Here is a 21,686-nt window from a genome sequence, read left to right on the forward strand (position 1 = left end):
TACCTTTTTGGGTGTGTAAGATGTATGTGTTATCACATATTCAACAACATGTGAAAACAAGAACTGCAGTTAAAAATTATTTGTTACAGAATTTAAATATCCTTCATTAATATGGTGTAAAACTTTAAAAACTGTAAAGAATCAAAAATCAGAATGAAATTTAAAAAAAGGAATGTTTTAAAAACCATCAGAGATGAGCAATAAATTAACAGATAAGAAGAATAGTAAATTTTAAATATGGTGCTGAATGACTGGAAAGAGTTTACAGGATACAATCTCATTTAAATAAAATTCTTTTGTAAATATTGACTTTCAGTTTAACTTCCCAAGTAGTTACACACTTTAACGCTATATTAGAATTAGTCACTGCTAATGCTTTTAAGTCTTTGCAAGATGTTGTTTGAATGTATGTGCCTAAACAATGCCTATGGCAAACAGCTGAAGCTTGTTCCTGTGTATCTAATTTTAGGATACAGAATTGTCAACATATTAAATGACTCACACAAATTTTGAAGCATATTAATGTGTTGTATGCAGGTAAATCTATTTGGAGCAAACTCTACAGGTATTTTCTCTAACAACAGTTGAGAGTTAGGAGATATTTGAAACCAACTGCAGGCTCAATCCCATTAGATCACAGATAAATATCTTCTGCCAGATGTTGACATTTACTTCAAAGATTTCAAGATAAAAGAAATAATTCTTAAGAAGAAATCATATATTTAAATTTCAGACATAATTCTGAATTTTGCATCAATATTCTTGCAGTTTGTAGCAATTAAATTATAAATTTAAATTTATAAAAATAAATTACATTAGTAGGTGGTGGTTTTAAGGTACTACTACTAGAATCACCCAAATACAAACATTTGCAGTAAAAACTAAAATTTACAATGTGGTTGACAATTCAGCACAAAGAAAACAAAAATTTCGCTGTCCAAAATCAATGGACTTGAATAACACAAGATAATGAAGCTACATGAGGGCAACCAGATTAGATCAGACTCTCATGTGTGTATCCAAAGCATGTACATTGACATCATGGGCATATTCCAATATTAAATTCCTATGTCAAGTATCATTTTATTGTTACTAATCAAGATGTTGTATTTCAATGGCTTTTGAATTTCATCTTGTGATGACACAAACCCAGTAAATTTTGGAAGAATGTGGGAGAAGAATAGTAACTGTTGAGATGCAATAAACCTGTCTTAATACTTGTTAATATCTTAATCTAGATCTTTAAAGTTTCACCACTCAGTGTAGAAGCCCAGAGAAGGTGACTTTAGTCTCATTCCCACCCACTCTTAGGCCCCATTATGGTCTGAGAAATGCTCATTAGACTTTGGCCTTGAATATCTGCACCTGACATAAGCCTCTCTCCAGCTTGTCAGAAACACTGTCTATTCCCAGGAAGTAGAAGACCATCAGTTTTTTAAAGAGCAGCCTTTGAAACTTATTTTTCTTGCCTGAAAAACCCAAATGAAATAATATTTCTGTTTCTGAAACTTCAAAGAAAGTTACCAACTTGAATTGCATCCAGGATAGAATATTAGTATGATTAAAAGCCACTCTCTTGCAATCTTACAAACAGTGATCTGAAGTGAGACCCTTTAGAGCTCTCAGTTATGAGGGGCTGATGAATACTTAAGTATTCTAAAGTATATTCAAGTAGTAGCAGGTTCTAAGAAAGAGCAAGTTTTGACTGGAGAAGAGGGGCCAGGTGGAGAGAGAGCAGCATTTTTCTGTGAGAAAGAACTGCAGTGCAGTGCTGCTGAGTACAGGAATGAATGGCAGAAAGTGGACATGGTGAGATTGGGACCACAAAAACTTTGGAAGTCCTCAGACCCATTTCTTGAAAGGCCTAAAAGCAACCAGCAGAGAAAGTGAGGAAATTGCCTTCAGAATAAAGACTCTCCACAAAAAGGTACCCAGCCCCAAGCCCGGGCATTATGCCTGGGACCCTGGAAACATCAGCCACACTGATGCAGCTGGATTAGCACCTGGGTTGACACTGAAATCAGGATGGCCAGCCCCTCAACCAGGTTGGCACTGAGACTGGGGTAGGCATCCCCATCATCTGGATTGATGCTGAAGTGAGGGATGGTGTACCCTTTATTCCTATTCTTTTTCCTTTTTCTTGTCCTCCCTTTTTCTCTTTTCCTTTCTTTAATTAATCTTCTTTTTAATGAAATTCTTTAGTTTCTATTTTGCCTTCCATTCTGCCCCTTGATCCAAGACCCACTGCCATGTGCTTAATGTCTCTTTTCCCTTTACCCTACATTACTATCTGAACCCCACTGCCACACGCCTATATAGCAGGTCAGGGACTAACATACCAATTTTCATGCCAAATGCATAATTTACCAATAATACTCTATGCTTCTTTTCAGACCCTCTGACTTCTGTCATTTTTTTTGACCAAGGAGCATTTTTGAATCTTAAGTGTTTCCTTCCCTTAAGGGTGGGTCATCACACTCAAGCAAACAGTTTTCATAATGATGTTGATCTTGTCCAGCATGCTTTTACATCTTCCTATTTCTGCTTTCAGTTAAGAGCCTTAAAATGATAAGCAAAGTTTTCTTGTTCTTTGTTTTGATTTACCTGAAAGACAGCCAGTGAGTGACAGAAACAGCAAGAGTTTCCATGACAACCACATCCTTGGTCACAAAGGTCCTTCCGTCCTTCTTTGTGCAGTTGTTAGCAACGTTGACGTTTCTTAATTAAAGCTTAGCCTAGTGGGACAAAGACAGATCTCCGTTAGGAAAATTAAAAATATCTCTCAATAATATGACAAACAATTCAAGAGACAAAGTTGTTCCTAATGCAATTAAAAGTCTAGTTCCAAAAGTCTCTGTATACACAGGAACAGGTATCCTGACAGATACTCAGTGGGACCCTGCTCCAGTAGTTAACAGTGTTAATAGCTCAAATGTCTGTGGCAGTGCTCTGCATATATGTATATATAGATATATATATGTATTTATATGGATATCACCTTATAACTGCATGCCTTGCAGCTTTGAATTTCCAAAAAGCCAGGATTAGAAGATAATACACATATCTTTCAAAGCAAACATATTCAAAGTACATAACCTGACATGTGTCCTTATTTTCCTGAAAGATGTTGATGTTTGGTATAAAGTGTTTCATAAAGCTCATGTGGAAGTGTGGGTTAGATGAGTGGACAGTGAGGTGGATTGAGACTTGGCTGGAGGGCAGAGATTTGATTGTTGTGACCACTGGTGCGGGGTTCAGTTAGAACATGTAGCTCGCAGTGCTCCCCAGGGATCAATACTGGGTCCAGTTGTGTTCAACTTATTAATCAGTGACCCTGGCTGAATGTACACCTCAGGAAGATGGCTGATAATACAGAACTGGGAGGGGTGGCTGGTACCCCAAAGGTCTGTATAGCCCTCCAGAGAGGCCTCAACAGGCTGGAGAAATGGGAAGAGAGGAATTGTCTGAAGGTCAAAAAGGGAAAATGTAGAGTCTTGCATCTGGGGAGGAGTAACCCCAGTACAGGCTGGGATTTGACCTGCTGGAAAGCAGCTCTGCAGAGAAGGACCTGGGGGTCCTGGTGGCTAGTGGACAACAAGCTGTCCCTGAGCCAGCAGTGTGACTCATCATGAGTCCTTGTGGCTGAGAAGGCCAGAGGGATCCTGGGGTGCATAAGGAAGAGCCAGCAGGTCAGGGGAGGTGATCCTGCCCCTCTGCTCAGCCCTGGTGAGGCACATCTGGAGTGCTGTGTCCAGTTCCCGACTCCATAGTACGAGAAAGACAAGCAAGTACTGAAGAGAGTTCAGCTGAAGGTAGCGGAGATGATGAGGAGACTGAAGCGTCTCTCTTGTGAGGGAAAGCTGAGAGAGGCAACAGAGCACTGGAACAGAGAGCTTGAGAGTCTCCTTCTCTGGAGATATTTAAGACTGTACTGGACACAATCCTGTGCAACCTGTTCCAGGTGAATCTGCTTTGGAAGAGGCTTTGAAGTAGATATCTGCATACTTCCCTCTCAACTCCAGCCATTACGCGATTCTTTTCCTAAAGTAATATGTTGATATATTTAGTATAAGCAATTTTAAAAATGTTTTAAGAGAATCCAGGTGTTTTTACTACTTGCAAACTGGGTTGAAATAGATTCCAGTTTCTTCAATTTTACTCAGTGTGTGAAGAATCTACCAATATGTTTGAAACAATCAGTGCTTTTACAGAATACATTATTCATACTCATCTCCTACTATTCCCCAGATTTGTGCTTCCTATCTGTCCCATGATATGAACATAAATTTTGGCACACTTCATCTTTGAGCACAGTCCACTTTAACAATGTCAGCAACTTTAGCACATTGGAACTCAAGAGATTTTGCATTCAAATATCTGAAAAGTCAGTCCAAAATACGAGAAGATTCAGCTGGGGTTTTATGGGCATAAGTATACTTCTGGTCTTTGACTTGAAAAGCATCAAGTTGCAAACATAAAGTTAATTTCCTACATTAATTAGTCATATCTATTCAGGAGGATTTTGAGATCCTATTGGAGTTTGAGGAATCTTCAGTCAGTAGAGTCTGTGATTTATAACTACAAGAGCAATGACAAGTGACATAATTATGAGACGAAGGAGAATTTCCTTTTTTCCTCTATCAAACCCCTTTTGGGGATAATATTACTCCTTCAGATTATAATCAGTTTAGTTACATGCCATATTTACTGCTTTGGGGGTCCTATTCTCTATGTTAAAATCTTTACAGTAAGAGAACAGAAGCAAAGCTTTACACACTTGCCAAAATAAAAATATAAATCATTATGTAAGAGTATGTTCCTACTGGATTATCCCATTTCAACTGCTCTCTGAGTATCTCTAGCTATAACCAGTTTTAACAGTCTTTCCATCATATATAGAGACACACTGTGTGAGCATAAGATGACATCTCTTTATGTTGCTGGTAGTTATTCCTGCACAATACACAAGTTATTCCTGCTACAATATAAAGGTGTAGCTTGTCAGCTTTCATTTAAACAGCACAGCACAGCTGATACACTTTTCAACACAGATAAAAAATCCCATTTAGGATTTGTACTTCCTTTCAGGTAACTGAGACCAGGGAAACTTAATATTGGATGTACACATAGGTGTAAGCAACGCTGAAAGAGAGCACAACAATCTGCTAGACAAGTGATTTTCCACAGAGAGCTTGTAACTCATCTAAACCTCCACAGGAAAACTCCTCAATTAATTATTAATGTTTTCAGCCTTTGTTTTTCACTTCAGTGATAATCTACTTTTCAGTCATTGTGTTCCTTTGGTTTGTGAATAATCTCATTCAGCATTCTTTGCTGGCCAAGCCTTTGGGAAATATGTATTTTCATTAAAATTTAAAATTTTCCCTTATGGCCATATCTGTTAAAGAGAGTAAAGCAGAGATTTCTTCCCCTGCCCCCAACTTTATTACTTTTTCTTCTTCCTCTTTTCCTCACCTCTTTTCAGCTACTTTTATAACAGTGCCATACAGAAATTGTTTTAACTTAGTGATTTTTCTCTAGCCTGAACAGGGAAAAATATACCAAATTTTCCAGTATTGCAGTGTGAGATTGTTACTGTTTTTATTAATATGTATTACTATGTGTATTGGATTAGACTGTTAAAATAATATTAATAAAGGTTGTGATTGGTAGAACAGAACCAGAATGAAGAATAACTGGAGCCAAACAGTAGGAAAATCAAAATAAAAGATGGACTTATACACATTTCTCTTTGCATTCTTGAAACACAGTGAATTTCAACTCTCTCAGAAATCTTGAAACATGAAGATTTTAAACTCTCTGTGATTTTTTTTTTTTATTATTTTTTTTTTATTATGAATGTGTCATTGAAGACAAGAGATTTATCACAAGCTGTGTTGGATAAGGAGCCCATAGCTGAAAAGCTATAATAACATTTATGTGACAACCCCATGTAACCTGTACCTATAAATATAATCTATACCTCATACTTTCCTACACAGGAATATGAAAATATAAAACCAGAGCACTATGACAGGGAGGTAATCTAATTTAAGTCATGGATGTTGGACACTGGCCTTCATACTTGGATATTTGTTGTATAAATATATTGTCTGATTTCAGTAGAAGAATTGCCAGCAAAACAAGCAAGGGAAAGATATGCCACTGCACATCTTTAAAAACACTTAGAAATCTTGAATATTGTCATAATGAAAGGATTTTGCATCTCTATTTATTTTTTCTATATTTCTTGTTTCTTCAAAGATAGTTGGCTAAAAATGTACTGGGCATATGGATAAATGAATTTCATAGTAACAGTAGAGTTAATGAACATCCCAGGGTTGGGGAATACTGTTCATGCAGACTGACAAAGACATTGGTGCTGCAGGTATAGGTTTGCCATGTGGTATGTGGGATAGTGATAAAGGTGTTTTGTAGGAAATATTATGGGCAAGAGGATGAAAATGTTGTATTTAATAAATATAGGCAGATAGTCTAATTTCTGTTCTAGATATAGGTGGTGGTCATCTATTTTTCCAATGACTAAGCTTTCACTTCTGGACACATGTGTGATTGAAGAATTCCTTTTCGCTTATAGGAAAAAGATCAAAGCTGCACTAAATCCATTAAGGGGAACATCTTCTTTCTTACTAAGAAAAAGTAAAGAAAAAAAAAAAGAAAGGGTGTTATTTCTGAAAAAAACCCTAATGAATATTCCCTTAAATCTTATAAGAAAAATCTTCCACTTAAAACTGGCTTATTCTAAAATTACTTTAGGGGCATATATACCAGCAGTATTCAATTGTTCTTGGTTTGAAAATTTTGCTAATTTTCTGTTTTGTTTTGGTTTTTTCCCATCTCTAACTGTCCCAGAATGAGAAATACTTTAAAGAAAAAAGAAAAAAAAAAAAATTTAAATCTTATGACTGTAAACCAGAATATACAGTAAATCATGCAAAAACACACAGCTGAAGATGCTGCTTAAAAGGACTTTAAAATCATTTCAGCTAAACAGTATCTGTTTTTTCTCTCAGTTATAAATTAGGAGCTCACAAAAATCCAACTGGCTTGTTTGGAAGAGTTTCTTTTCTTCATTCTTCAAGAAAAGAAAATGAAATTGTCCAGAATATACTACTATACTACTAGATGCTGTTTGCATAATAGCATGAGTTGACAAAGCTCTACAGTCAGATTTTTAATTTAAAGATGGACTGTCTACCATTGAATATCACTGAATGCCAATAATTTCTTGATTTTTAAAATTTTGTCCTGTTTTTTATTCTGGTTTCTTTATCATAAACACAGTTCCAGCAAGTTACTTTTTCATAATACCAACGACATGAATTTTCGCTGAAGGAAATTCGTATAAAATGGTGATCTAAGATACAGATGTATATAATGTGCAAGAAGTAATTTTTCTAACTTTTCGAGCACAAAAATTAGAAAATGCAGTTTTCAATTTCCACATGGTACTACCCCATGTCCTTTGTTTTCCCCAGGATTTCTGCCAAATTACTTTTTGCAATTTCTTTTAATTCTGTGTGTTAATTGTAGAAAATTCATTAAAGCCCTCACCGTTCAATATATTTTAATTAATTGCTTTGGCTGGTAGTGACAGGGTGAATATTTTCTCATGGTTATGATTCCTAGTAGAATTTGTGAATACTGAGATCATGAGTACAAATTCAATGCTGTCAACCTTAATGTGCAAGAGGCTTGAACCAGATCCAGTAAAATGGTGCTCTTTCTGAAGGTAATAATAGCATCTATTGTCATTAATATTTGTTTTCTGGCACTTATGATAAATTTAAATGCAACTGCAAGGGTCTTCTCTTTCTTTTAATTAAAATACTTATAAAACAAAGCCTTTAGCATAGATACTGTGACACTGATATCAAAATTCTTTCTTCCATTATCACTACCTAATTTCCCTTTTCCATCATATGCATATTTATCCATTTATGTGTAGCAACATGAAAGAGATGATTGCTTAAATCTGCACCCTCTCTCAAAGCAGTGGAGCAAATCTTTGTGTCTACAGTGACTATACTACTCAGAGAAAAGGCTGTGATTTGTCACAAAAATAAAAAGTTTTCTCTGTAATATTTTTTCGTATATCAGTATGTACTAGAGAAAAGCTCAAATTATTTCATTTTCCCTTTCCCTTCTAAAAAGGAGTGTGTTCACAGGTAATGAAGAAATAACAGCAGTGATAAGCAACTCTTATGTTCTAGACAGACTTGTAAGAGCAGGAACTGAAAAGAATTAGAAATTGAGCCATTCCCACCCATACATCCAGATAGAAAAATAATAGTACATGATGTGAACATCAAATATACTTGGATTGTTTTAGGTAGTATTATTAGGAAATACTTTTAATCACATTTAGTAGGTGGAGGATGTTGGTGTAAGGTGCAATGAAACCGATAATAATATTCCTTATCTAAGGTGGCAAACCTATGAAATCAATAAATGCAACAAGGTAGTTGTATCACTGACTAGGCTTTCTATAAATGGCTTGTACTCTTGGAAGAAGACGGATGTCTTCTGAACATACATCTGAAGATACAATTTAAAGTACTTCTACTCTTTAAAGCCTTCTGAACTACACCAAACTCTTTCTGCTTCCCTGCACAACCTCGACTGCAATCAGGGCTTGGAAGATATGAATGGAATTGTTGCAGACAGCAATTCAGCCTATCTTCCTTGCTCCCATGAGTAACAGACCTCTAATGCTCAGTCCACAGAGAATTAGAGGCTTTAGAAAACCAAAGGCTCAGATATTACTAAGCTCATAATGAACAGAGGAAGTAGCTTGGCTGGAAATTTTTAGAAGGAGCTTGTCTGTAATGATCTCCCTAATTAATATTTACATGTAATGTTAACTTTTAGACCACAATTATTATAGACAGTAGTTATACAGAATATAAATAACCTTGACTGGGTTCATAGCCTGCTTGCTTTTAATAAAGTTTTTTTATTTGTTCAGTCCAGAGTCTTTTTGGCAATACTATTTTTAAATTGTTTGAAATTTACTAAAACCATATTAAGTTAATATTTGATAAAAGTCATACCGTAGACACTTGTACAATAAAATGTCAGTGAAATCTCTTACAGGACAAATGAAAGAGAAATGATATTAAGCTAATGTAAACGGCAAGACATCTTGTAGGATTGATTATTACCCCAACGGAAGATCATTTATTTTCAAGTTTTAGTAATTGTTCAAACTATTGTAAACAGCATTTAATAACGATCAAGATTTAGCAGTTAAATAAAACAATTTCAGAGTTATGAACACTCAATTTACTGCTAATAATATTAAAAATTTATTCTGCAGTGAAACCTTTCCTTGTCAGGTTCCTTTTGGTGAGCAACTAGGACTTTCAACATCTAAATTAATTTTTTATAAGTTTTTCTTGTGTTTTTTTTTGTGGTTTATTGTTGTTGTTTTATTCATGATACTAATAATATTTTCAGAGACACCAGTCCTGGTCTAGGAAGAAGCGGAGAATGTTATTCTACAAAAAATTTAAATTAACTCTTTCTGAAATAATGATAAATCACAATTTCTATACTGGTGCATGAACATCTGAACTACTGCTCTAAAAAACAAACCAAAATATTTCATTGCTAGTGCTGAATAAGTATCTCAAAATGCCTACTAGTCCAAGTGATTCTGAATTATTCAGATGAATCAAACCTGTTTGGCAAGCTGTGCACAATACCCATACAATAAAATGTTAATATTGTATTAATATTGTATTAAATATTGATTATTTTATAGTATTTGAATATATTTGCACATACATATTTAAAATAGAGAGTTTGTATATATGATCCAGAATGTATCACTTTCCAAAGTTTCAACCAGTTGACTGCATTTGCATTGTGTTTAATATTACTTTTTTAACCATATCAACCATTAACATGTCTAGAGGAGATTTTAAGAAATCACTTGACCATGAAGGATGGTTTTTCCTGAATTATTTGAGGAATTGTTCAATGTTATTTGCTGTAGGATCTAGATCCTCTTTGACATTCTTACCGCAAATCAGTCATAAAATGTCTTTGTGTGCTCAGGTGAAGATGGCAGAGAGAGTCCTCGGCATCTCTAAACCAGCAATACTGAGGTTCCCTATTTGACAATATTCGTTTGAATAAAGCTTGAAAAAGCTAGAGCACTGCTCAGGCAGTCAAATGGCTCAAGATATACCTTGAGGTATTGGGTGCTGAGAAGTGTCAAGACCATCAACTCCTTGCAGGCATTGAGGCAGCTTCAGCATGCTGCTCCCACTGCAAGGCATGGTCTTGCTCTCTGGTGAATAAAATACCTGTTGGATGAGGTCTTCTGAGAAGGAAAGGAGTGGAATTAGTTCTGTGGGGGATTTTTCCATCTGTTTGCCAATCAGACTGACAGCTTCTAAAATTCAACTCACATTTCAGAGAACAAGCAGCTGCTGGGGGTGAAGTAGTTTAAAAAGCCTTGCTCCCTCACTTAGGATTGTGAATGCAACATGCATCAGCAGCATGATTTTGAAATTTCTTAAAGCCTGGGCTGGAAATAACAAAGATTTTGTCATAAGTTCCACAGCTAAGCTGTTTATGAACTTTATGAACAGTAATTGCACAAAGTCTCACAAGCTGTTGTTACATGCACTTTTTTTTTTTCTTTTTAGTTCTCCCAATATTATTCATCTCTAATAGGAAAGAAAGAAAAAAGAAGAAATTATGTATGACACTTTGGAAACGAAATATATAAACTCTCTTGTTAGTAAATGAAGAGGAATAGAAAACCAGAAGGAAAATGAATTCAAAGATTTTTGACAGTTATTTTGAAGTGAGATGAACAACCTCATTCTTTTTGCTAAGTGTGATGAAAACCTGATTGCAGCAGAAACCTAGACAGCTATCCTAAATTATTCAATTAACTTTCAGATGGCTAAAGCTGAGTGATAGCAGTCTTCACTTGTTTTTTTCCAGAGTGAATGGAAGTTTCAAATGCATGTGAAAAACTCAACAGGTCATTTAACTCCCAATCTCAGTTGAATTACAATAAAATCACCCTTCATCTATAATAGTCCTTTTTTGCTATTTTTCTTTAATTATTTAGGAAATATATTTAAGCACTTAGTATAAAGTATAACAGATGCCTCAGAGAAATTGCCGAGTTCAGGGAGAATTGTAGAATTGTAGGTCACATTAGTAACCTGCTCTAAATCTGCACTCTTTGCGTTAGACTTGATTTATTTGCAACAAAAAGTTGCAAGGAAAAAGGGATGTTTTCATGCTACTTTTTTCAGGCCCACTTGTTTATTTCCAAATTCTTCTGGGAGATCATAACCTGTGCCAGTGTGATCACATCTGGAAATGGTCTTTTCTCTGTCAAGCAAGGGATTAAGGACAATGAGAGGACGAGCAAGACACTGCTGTTATTTTGTCTCTCAGCTGCACTAGGTAGAACCACCTCTGCTATATAAAGAGCAGCTCATCTTGGCCTCTCTTCTGCAGCAGTCCTACTGCCGAGAAGGAAGATGACTGCAGTTAAACAAATATCCTACACTTCCACTGTAACATATATCAGCCAGAATAAATAGGCCTAGCTTAAACCTTCCACTTACTGCAACTGCCAGACTAATGAGATTATGAATTTTGATAACACACACCAGGATCCTTACTCATTTTTCTACAAGGATAAACCCCTGAAGATTGTGTGTACTGCTCTGAAGTAGTGGCCACAAACTCTCCTTGGACCTGTAAGTTCAACTCATCTCTGTGCTCCCTTTCAGACAAATTATCTGTGGCGTAAAAGTATACTGTGCACCAGGGTGCTTAACACTATGCATGTAAAGGACCAGTAAATTTTCTGTGCCTAAGATGTGAGATCCCATGCACTGTACAAGGAAGGTGCAAGGCAGGGTCCCAAAGGTGTGTTAAGGAAAAGTGAGATCCTTCAATACTGTCAGAAGGACACTTGTCTGAAAAGGGTGTAGGCTACATGTGCTGAGTGCAAGAGGCTGTTTCATGTGTAGAGTGGATGGGAGACACAGAGAGGATTGTGTGCAAAACGAGTGCATGTGGACAGTCTGTCAGTGCATATGTGGTACAAGTCTGCCTCAATACCAATCCACAAATTAGAAAAATGACAGTTCCATTAAAGAAAACCCTTATCTTGACATGTTATTTTTGAGTTCTGAGTTATTACCTGTGTAATCACAGTTTCAGATTTCATAACTAGTTCAGCCCCCAGGTGTAGGTATCAAGACAATTTTTAGTCAACTATTTTATTTTATTATGATATATAATGAAATAGCTGAAAAGTTCCATCTCATCACAGAATAATTTAGGATGGAAATAATTTTGGTTTCCAGAGAAGTTGTGGATGCCCTGGCCCTGTAAATGTTCAAGGGCAGGTTGAATGGGGTTTTGAGCAACCTGTTCAAGTGAAAGGTTCATGGCAGAAGGGTTAGAAGTCTTTAAGGTCCCTTCCAACCCAAAACCTTTCTATGACTCTATGATTCCATGAAAATGACTTCAAGTTCATAGAATCCAACCTAACACTGCCACTACACCTTTAATTCAAGGCAGGCTAGATATTTCCTAAGCTTAGGAGACAAAAGTCACTTTGGACACTTTTGGAAGCAAGTCTTAACACTAAGCGTATTTTAAAAACACTGAGTATATTTTTTAAACTATGCATCTAATTCAATTCAATCTATTCAGATGAATAAAAATAAACAAAAATACTATTTGTTTCACTTAAATTGTTGCAATAGACTCTCTCATTACAATTAATAGTTGCCACATCTCACAACAACAAAGAGTTTAATATACAATTAAAAGACATTATATTTGGAACTTAGATGTTAGAGGAGCAGATAAAGATGCAGAATTTGAAAATGCATCTGTAAAAACAGAATTAGTTATAAGACACCTAAAACACTCATTTGCTGTTCTGTAATGATTACAAGTGTTTAAATGTTAATAATTTTGTCCTTAGCTATTTTCTATTTGGAACAGTGCTATACATTTTTTAAGTGGCATACTGAAGAATATTAATGATGCAACAAATTGATTGGTACTACAGAGATGTATCTGTTTTTTTTACGAGCATATTTAATTGCACATGTTTCTTAAGTTTCTAATTACAACAAGTACTAAAAGTGTCTAGATGTTTAAGGATACATTTTTATATTTAAACATACTTCATTATTATTACTTATATGGCAGATAGTTCACTAAGATATAATGATAGGATATTAAAGTGGATTAGAAATCTCATTATTGGAACACAAGGTTGTCTGAAAAAAAAAAAATAAAATAAAATACTCTAAGTGGAATAAGCACCTCTTCATTTTCTTTCACAAATCTCATTTTATTATGAGCTAAATGTCAGAGGCATAAAGACATAACTGCTGACATGATCCCATCAGGGAGGTTTCTATCTGTTATCATATGGTATTCAATATTATTTTTCCACAGATTTTAAGTAAAGCCAGCAAAATTTACTAAGAGCTCAAATTTAAGCCAAATATATTTTAGCGTATCTAGAGGTGGATTGTTTCTTTTTAAATAGTAAGGTATGACTGCAGTCAAATAACATTTCTTCCTGTATTTTAACTCAGCATTAGGGCAGACACCAATTATGAAAATGTGCTGTCAGGTTACCCCTCTAAGGGCAGTCACACATTTCATGTTTTCAGTGGCAAATTGAATTTGACATTTAATTTGAAGCCCAGGATACCATAATGTAAAACCTTCTGCAGTATTAGTGATAAAGCATAAGGGCACAGATCCTGTCTGGCTCTTTTAAATAGTCCTCTCCATGAAACTATTGCCTTCATTATTTTCCATGGAGATTATTTTCCTGATATTTAAAGGAAAATCCCAGTAAATATTTAGAATCACAGTAGCTCACAACTAGAGCATTTCAGGTTTCTTCATAGATCCAAATAAGTGATCTAATATAAAATCTACCCATACATACTGTTCAGACACCTTGTCATTTCTGAGTTTAGAAACAATTAGAGGAAACCTTAGCATAGCTGTTAGTAGGTTGTGATGCCAACACTTCTTCATTTGTTTATTTTTCAAAAGATAATTAAATTTAATGTTGCAAGAGAGTGTGATAATAGTGGTTTCAAGCCCTTTATTGCTGGATGATTAATTTCTTACAGAGATTTCTGTGTAAATTGGCAGCCTTTCCTTCAATACATTTTAGAGTATTGAAATGTGATGTTTTCAAGAAGGAGACAGAATTTTTCTTTCCTTGACAAGACAGTTTTAGGATCAGATATAGAGAATGTCATAATCTGAAAGTCCAAAGGCTGGCTTGGTGCACATGCGGATGGAATTTAGTCAGGATTTCTGGGTTAACCATCACCTTGGAGGTAACCTTTACATAGAAAAAAAGACCCAAACCAATAAACAAACAAACAAACAATCACAACAAAAATTAACACACACACCTCTCAAAAACAAACAAACAAATAATCACAACAAAACCCCTTAGGATAGCTCCTTTTCCCTCTAACCTTTCATATTGCAACAAACATGAATTAAGCTGTGAAATATATACCAGTTCAGAATCAGGCCCAGAGGCTCCAGCCATAGAGTATTATGTAACCAATATCAGATCTCTGTGCTCTTCAATATTTGTACACAAATATAATCCAGCCCAAATAGGAGCATATTTCTGGTTAATTATCCTGCCCACACAACACATTCAGCATAATGTTAATTTTACATAAACTGGCACTATCTGATCTGCATGAAAGTCAGCAATGATCCAGTTATTTCCCACTTTTTTCCCAGCCATTTCTACCATTTCTACATCCTCTGTCATTGGATGAAGTGTTTTTATATAATTTTGTATTGCTAGTATGCTAAAGTGGAATTTACTGTCATGAAGATGAACTGCTTTAGCACTCCCGACAGAGTACCAATATTTCCCTAATTATTTCAAGAAGTGGTCAGTTCTGTCAGGAGATCTGGAAGTAATGTCTTGAGTTTTTTTTCATTTTTTGGGTTTTATATCTGAAATTATTTCTTAAGTTTTTTTCTGAGGAGACAACACCCTCTTTAATTAAAAGAAATCACGAGGCTGTTACTGGTTTCCATAGAGCATTGTCATTGATTGTATTGACAGCAGTTATTTCCATTGATCTCTAGTTGTTTTTTTTATTCTATCAGAACATGTCTTGCAAAAAACTTGTCCTTTTTTCTTTAGCTACTGAGCTCCAATTTCTGGAACAGCAACTGTAGTTTGTAAGTTGTATTCACTGACAAATGAAAATTTATTTTTTAATTTTTTCTTTATTCCTATTTATGAAGGAATAGAATTTAGAATTTACAAGTGAAAACACAAAACTATGCACAGCTTAAAGTTTACAGTGTGGCACTTTCCTTGCTGTAGAAATTCTTCACTTTGGTAAATTCATATTGTCTGTGAAACACAATCTAAGAACATCAGTTCATCAAAATGCAGTGAAATATAGTGAAGAATTTATGTACCTTGTGCTGTTAGTGTGCTGAAATTCTGCCAGTGCATCATGCAAAAATACAAGCCTGAGGCTGCTGGTGCATGCTGGACAAGTGCTGACAAATCCTAATAATTACCCAGAGAAGGCTCTGTCGGGACAGAGTTTTCACTCACTTGTTTGACAGGGAGTGAAGTGTCAGGCCCATCACTGCACCTACTTAAGATGATTTTTTGTGCTTCTGGAAGACATGTGGAATGATGCCTGCCTTGATTAAAAGTTCAGGCATCCCCTTCCAAGAGACAGGAACCCCTTGGCACAGTCCTGATTAGTGGTTGTAAAGGAACCAAGGTGGAATTGAGATAGGAATTTTATGTATGCTTCTCTTCCCTCCCTGATAATTACTTGGAATCGTAAGTGTTTTACAATTCAATTTCTAACCTCTGCTGCCAAAAAAGAATAGCAGGATGGCTAATAGAAAGAGTGCTACCTATATCTGAAAATGAATGTTGTCTCAGGGTGCCTTGTCACCTTCCTGCTCTTCCCTACAGGTATCATGAACAACAGCAAAGAAAGAAAAGATGCCAAAAGGACACAGGCTTAGTAAAATAAGCTCTCTAAATTAGTCTGATAATACCTTTTGTTAAATGTGATGTTGTACTTTCTATTCTTCTTACCTTGAGTGTTCCCTCAGACTGTAATTATAATTGCTTATCCATAAAATTAACATGATTTATCTGTGCAACAGTATTATGACAGGTCCCATTGAAAAAAAATCTGAGCAATTGCAAAGAGAAAATAACCCCCACAGCATGTTCACTTCTTTTCTTTCCACTATCCACATTATGTCAGAATACTTTTAAATTATTCAAAATAAAAGAATGAGGATGTCATTAAATAAGATTGTATAAATTATTACTGAAAATGGAGAGGCAGGTATTGTCTGTTTTTGAATATTGTTTTTAAGTGTAAGTCTTTGTATTTATATTTATATGACTCCTTGTCCCCATACAGTAACTTACTATAGGACAAAACTTTGTTTTAATTTAAAAAAATCAGTAAATTAATTCATTAAATATAATGATTAAATTAATTAATCAGATTTTAAGTTAAACTAATTTAAAAATTTAACCAGATGTAATCAAGGACAAAGGGACTTTAGAAACTTAATAATCCTTCATAGATAATTATACAGGAAAGCAGTCATGTGTTAGCTTGGCCTAATTCCAGTAAACTAACAGATAAAGTCTCTAATTGTAGATCCTTCACTTCAGCACTGAAAGTATATAATAAATCATAATCTTCCACCTAAAAAAAATCCAAAACACATAACTGAATGCTAACCAAATGCACAGGAAACGTCTTACTTACATAGCTATTTTAAATTTCCAGTAAAGATGACTCATAACACATCCCGTGGAAAAATCTCAAATTTGAAAATTTTGCCACTATTTTACCACACCTACACTTACACCTTGTTAGTGTTTCAGAAAAATTAACTCACTGAAGAACAACTAAAAACAATTTCAGTTTCAACTTTGTGATTATGTGAGTGGATCTCTTCTGACAATTCATTCACTAAGGAGAAAGACATCAAGAAACCAGACTATGCTACAGTCATTCTAAGTGCTTATAATGTTTATGGAGAGATAAAAAGAGAAAATTAGTTAGTACAAATATTACAGCTGCAAGTGGATATTATCATCTGTTTTGATCTTATTTTCCAAAGATACAGGCTGGAAGATATTTCCTGAACCACAGAAAACTCATGACCTTCAGAAAAGGATGCACTGATATTGTGAGGAAATAAATTACTACACAGTTAATCCATCTAATAAAATTGCTTATTTCCTCACTAAATTCCTTGTTCCAAAACAAACTGGTGTGAAGGGGACCATTGGATAAGCAAAAGATGGCAGAAGCTGACGAGAAACTTAGAGACTGATTTCTCCTTTAGATGGCAGAAGATGGATGTTTCTTCTCATCCATCCACTTCACGTCTAAAAATTTAGTCTGGATATTATATTATATGGGAGACAGAGGGAAGGAATCTCACCCTTTTCTTAGTGATTTGAGGATTTACTAAACATATCAGAAGTGCCACTCTTTTAAGGAAGGTAATTTTCAGAGTTGCAGAGGAAGTGGGGAATAAGGAAAACAAATCTATGATCACAGTTTGGTGAAGTGGGGGATGTTATGAAGGAGAAGCAATGAAGGACAAGAGAAGAGATAATGTACCTTCTCTTACTCATAAGCTTCAGGTTTGAGCTAGCTGGCTCAATTTCATTCTTTTTTATTTTAATTTACCAATCTCCTCAGCTGTTCTCTTACAATGTAAATTATGTGACCAGCAGTGACTGAGATGAATGATTAAAGTCAGATCATGACATCCTGCCCCCAAGTATTTTCTGTTTTCATAGAACAAGCAGATTAAATATTACAAGACAGCTACAAATCCAAAAATAAATCTGCTGTGTCTCCTATTCCTATATACACTTCTGTAGCCTGTCTTACCCCCAGCTGTCCTTGTTTGTTGGCCTCTATAGGCCAATCTTCACCCTTGACTATTTGCATGCAATATACTAGAATGTTAATGCATTATTTATTACCTCAATGTTTACTAGATCTGTTTTTTTCCCTCCACAAAGAAAGCATAAAATTTAGAGAAATCAATCAGATTTATAACATAGTGTCACAATAAATGTGCCTTATGTGCCATTTTTTTACAGCTCGGTATTTATAGAGTAGTTTAAAATCATTGCGAATAAATTAAGAAAATCCACTGACCACAAGGGATTTTTAGCACCAGGTTCCCTCTCCTACAAGGCATTGTAATGTTCATCTCATTTCTCTGCCTGCCCCTTCTCATGAAGATAAAATCCATGCTCTTTCACCCTCCACCATTGCTTAGCCATTTGGTTTTCCTAATTCAATAGTCTTTAGGTCCAGTTTTGTTGCTGAGACAAATAAAATAAATAAAATACATATCATTATGTAGGGTCACAACAGTCTCAGTTGTCTTGGTCTGAGCAAGTCAGAAGAATTAAGACATGTACATGCAGATGTACATGAGTGTAGGTCTGTATATATAAGCATTAATTTGAACCTTATTTTGTCTTGCACACTGACAAATTTAACTTGGCAAGACTTTTATTAAACCTAAACATTTCAGTTTAATGTCCATCCATATATAGTCTATAAAAAATTAGTTTTTCTATAGTGCTAAAAAAAACAAGGTGTGTTTTTCATTTTTTTTTTTTAGTTTTACCTAAACAATAAAGATAACAATGCTAATTTGTCTTAGTTTGTTGGTTTTGATTTTTTTCAAAAATTATAAGGCTTTGATGGATAATAAAGTTGCCGATATTATTTTTTGTATGGTATATCAAAAATAGTTTTGAGACTTAAATCTCACTTTAAAGTTAAAAAAATTACAATTTCTCAAAATTCTATGACAAAAATATTTTCTGGAAATTACTGCAGTAAAAAAGGATTGATGGTATTTAAGGCAACTCATTTTACTTGCAATCCAGAGCAGCAAAAATTGTTTGTTTACTAAAGAACAGATGTGCAAATAAAAATATTTGTTTTTCCCTATAGTCAGTTGGTCAAAATATTTTATTTTTTTACACAAAGATAAACTTATCACACAGACATGTAAACTTAAACTATTGGAAAAATTAAGACAAGCTTGGAAGTAAATTATATATTTGAGCATTGAGCTTTAAATCAGTGCTTTGGCATATGGAATTACAAAGTAAACAGCAGAAAGTATGGAAACAAAATCATAACAAGAAAACAAGAAATATGTGGATATAAAAGAAAGCACTTAAAATACAATTACTTGACTTTGACTGTCATGTCTTTGATAAAGGTTCAACTGGGCAGTCATGACTTCCTACTAACAAAATTCTGTCTACCTGTTTAGCCTTTTTGAAAATTAAGATGACTTAATGAGTTAAAAGGATTATATCATTCATCTTGCTTTTTCAGGAACAAGTTTGATTACAAAGGCAGTCCATACAAAGTTCCTGGACATATTTATCATTCTACGGGTATATCCTATGACAACTGTAAACCTGTTATCACTAGTTTTCAAACAATATTATTATTTTCCACCCTCACTGCACTGTAGAGATGTTCCTATGAAATCCATTAATATTACTGGTTTTATTTTTCCACTTGAAGAATAAAGACAGCTGTTCAAACACAGATATTCTCTGAGCCCATGTTTTTCTGTTGGAGCTACTGGGAGCATGAGTGGGCTGTAAAAAGATCTGTTTAATAACAAATTAAGTAACCTGCAGATAGAGAAATTAAACTTGCACAAACCCCCACAAAAAGTCTCGGGATCATTCTTCAGCTAGTACAAATTTGTGTGAGCAAATATAAATTTCTTCCTTTTAAAATAAAATATTGGCTTAACTTGGTCACTCTCTGAGAAATGAATCCAACATAATTCAAGTAAAGTTGCCCATTTAAAAGCCTCCCCAAAGAAATAAAAAGTAATTTAAACTGACTTGTTTAAAAATCAATTTAATTAACTCAGTAAAATGTACAATGCAGCTCTAATAATTAGTGAAATCAAGGACATATATAGTCTAAATTTAGTTGGTGGCTATGTGGGCATTTGTCCACATTATAGTCAGGTTTCTTGATCGTGTGATGATCATCTGAATTTTGAATGTTCTTATTCAAACTCACACTATTAGCATTTAAAATTTCAAGGTGTTCAGCCTTTCCAGAGGCTGAACTGTGTTTGCTCTTCCTGTAATAAAACATGAAGAGACTGTAACAACTTAGCCTATTTCTAATTATTTATTTCTTTGTTAGGTTTAGGCTTTATTGATTCCATCTAAAGAATGACTATAAAATTACTGGAGATGTTATACACAAGGGTTAAAATAAGGTGTTCTAAATAAAATGAATTATAACGTAAATAACATCACTAATCAATCCAAGTTTCTGTAAAAATCACACAACTATTCTTGTTTAGTAGAGAAAAAGAAAAGATAAAAACAATCAAAAAACCAGTATAGATGAAATATCTTATTGGGTTCCAGCTCCAAAACTGCTCTTTCTTTCTTACACATCAGATAATTTATTTAGTCATGAATTAACTGTCATAATAATCTTGAAGAACATATTGCATTGATTATCTTTACTAACACCCTGTGATGACAAACTGCCATTAAAACATGTTTAAAAGTATGTGAGAGTGAGATACAGGAACTAATTTTTTAAACAGTTTTAGCCACCCACTCACATCACCATGTCTGAATGTCTCTTCTGTTAAGAATATCAGGGACTTCCTTTTTATTGGGTCAAACCAAACTATTTAAAAATGGCCCAGACTTTTTTAAAAAATTGATATTTTTATTTTCTTGGATGTATTTTTCCTTAAGCAGGTTCCCACTTCCTTTCTACAAGTTCTAAGATTGTCTCCATTTTATCAAATATTCAAGCTTTATTTTTGCTCTCAGTAGGGATTGTTATAGAGAAGCAAAATCTTTGCTGTTTTTCTTGCTACTCTAACCAAATTTTCTCATACTTAACCAGAAATGTTTAATTTGGGCACCTCCCCTTTGTTATCTATAATAAACTATTCTTGACTCTTTGAAAATTGATACTGATATGCAAACTCTTACTTTGAAAAGCATTTCATAAGCCATGTGCATCAACATGATCAGCTAAAGAGAAAAAAATAAAATGAACCATCAATATGAAATCATAATGTCCTATCTTCTGTTCTTATTAGAAAGCTATTTTTTTTCATAATTGGGAGCAGTCATGGAGTTTTTAAGACAGATTTTGTAATTCATGCCACTGCTGTCTTGGATTTTTTTTCCCTCTGCTGATTCTTTAACAATACATTATTACAATTAAAATCACATTAGATTATAAAAGCATGACAAACTGAAGAGAAACTGAAAAGACTGTAATAAAAGAAAATTACGCACCTTTAAATGCCATTTTGGACTTTTATATGGGATTTTGTCACTAAAAATCTTAAGGACACCATCTGCAAACATAGCCTCTGGGAGGAAACAAACACTAACATGATGAATTTTGAGCTATTTTGTCTACCACATTTTAGTCACAGACAGCAAGGGTTGACATGACTGCTGCACACACAGCACCATCTGTGAATAGATACTTCTACACACCTTCCACTGCACGACTTCAAACACCCACAACAGCAGCTGG

General features: G+C 34.6%; 1 protein-coding gene across 2 annotated transcripts in view; it reads right to left on the reverse strand.

The window, feature by feature from the left end:
• Positions 1-21,686, reverse strand: part of CNTN5 (contactin 5) — a 603,304-nt gene that overhangs the window by 313,219 nt on the left and 268,399 nt on the right. For both annotated transcript variants that reach the window (XM_088051481.1, XM_088051480.1), the window contains exon 3: positions 2,605-2,735. In XM_088051481.1, coding sequence (XP_087907607.1) covers positions 2,605-2,659 — 55 coding nt within the window. In that variant the 5' untranslated portion in view covers positions 2,660-2,735. The remainder of the gene's footprint in view (positions 1-2,604; positions 2,736-21,686) is intronic.

This window comes from Pseudopodoces humilis, chromosome 2 (assembly GCF_049639895.1).
Source record: "Pseudopodoces humilis isolate 2021_Gansu_Grassland_sample_001 chromosome 2, ASM4963989v1, whole genome shotgun sequence".
Lineage (NCBI taxonomy): Eukaryota > Metazoa > Chordata > Aves > Passeriformes > Paridae > Pseudopodoces > Pseudopodoces humilis.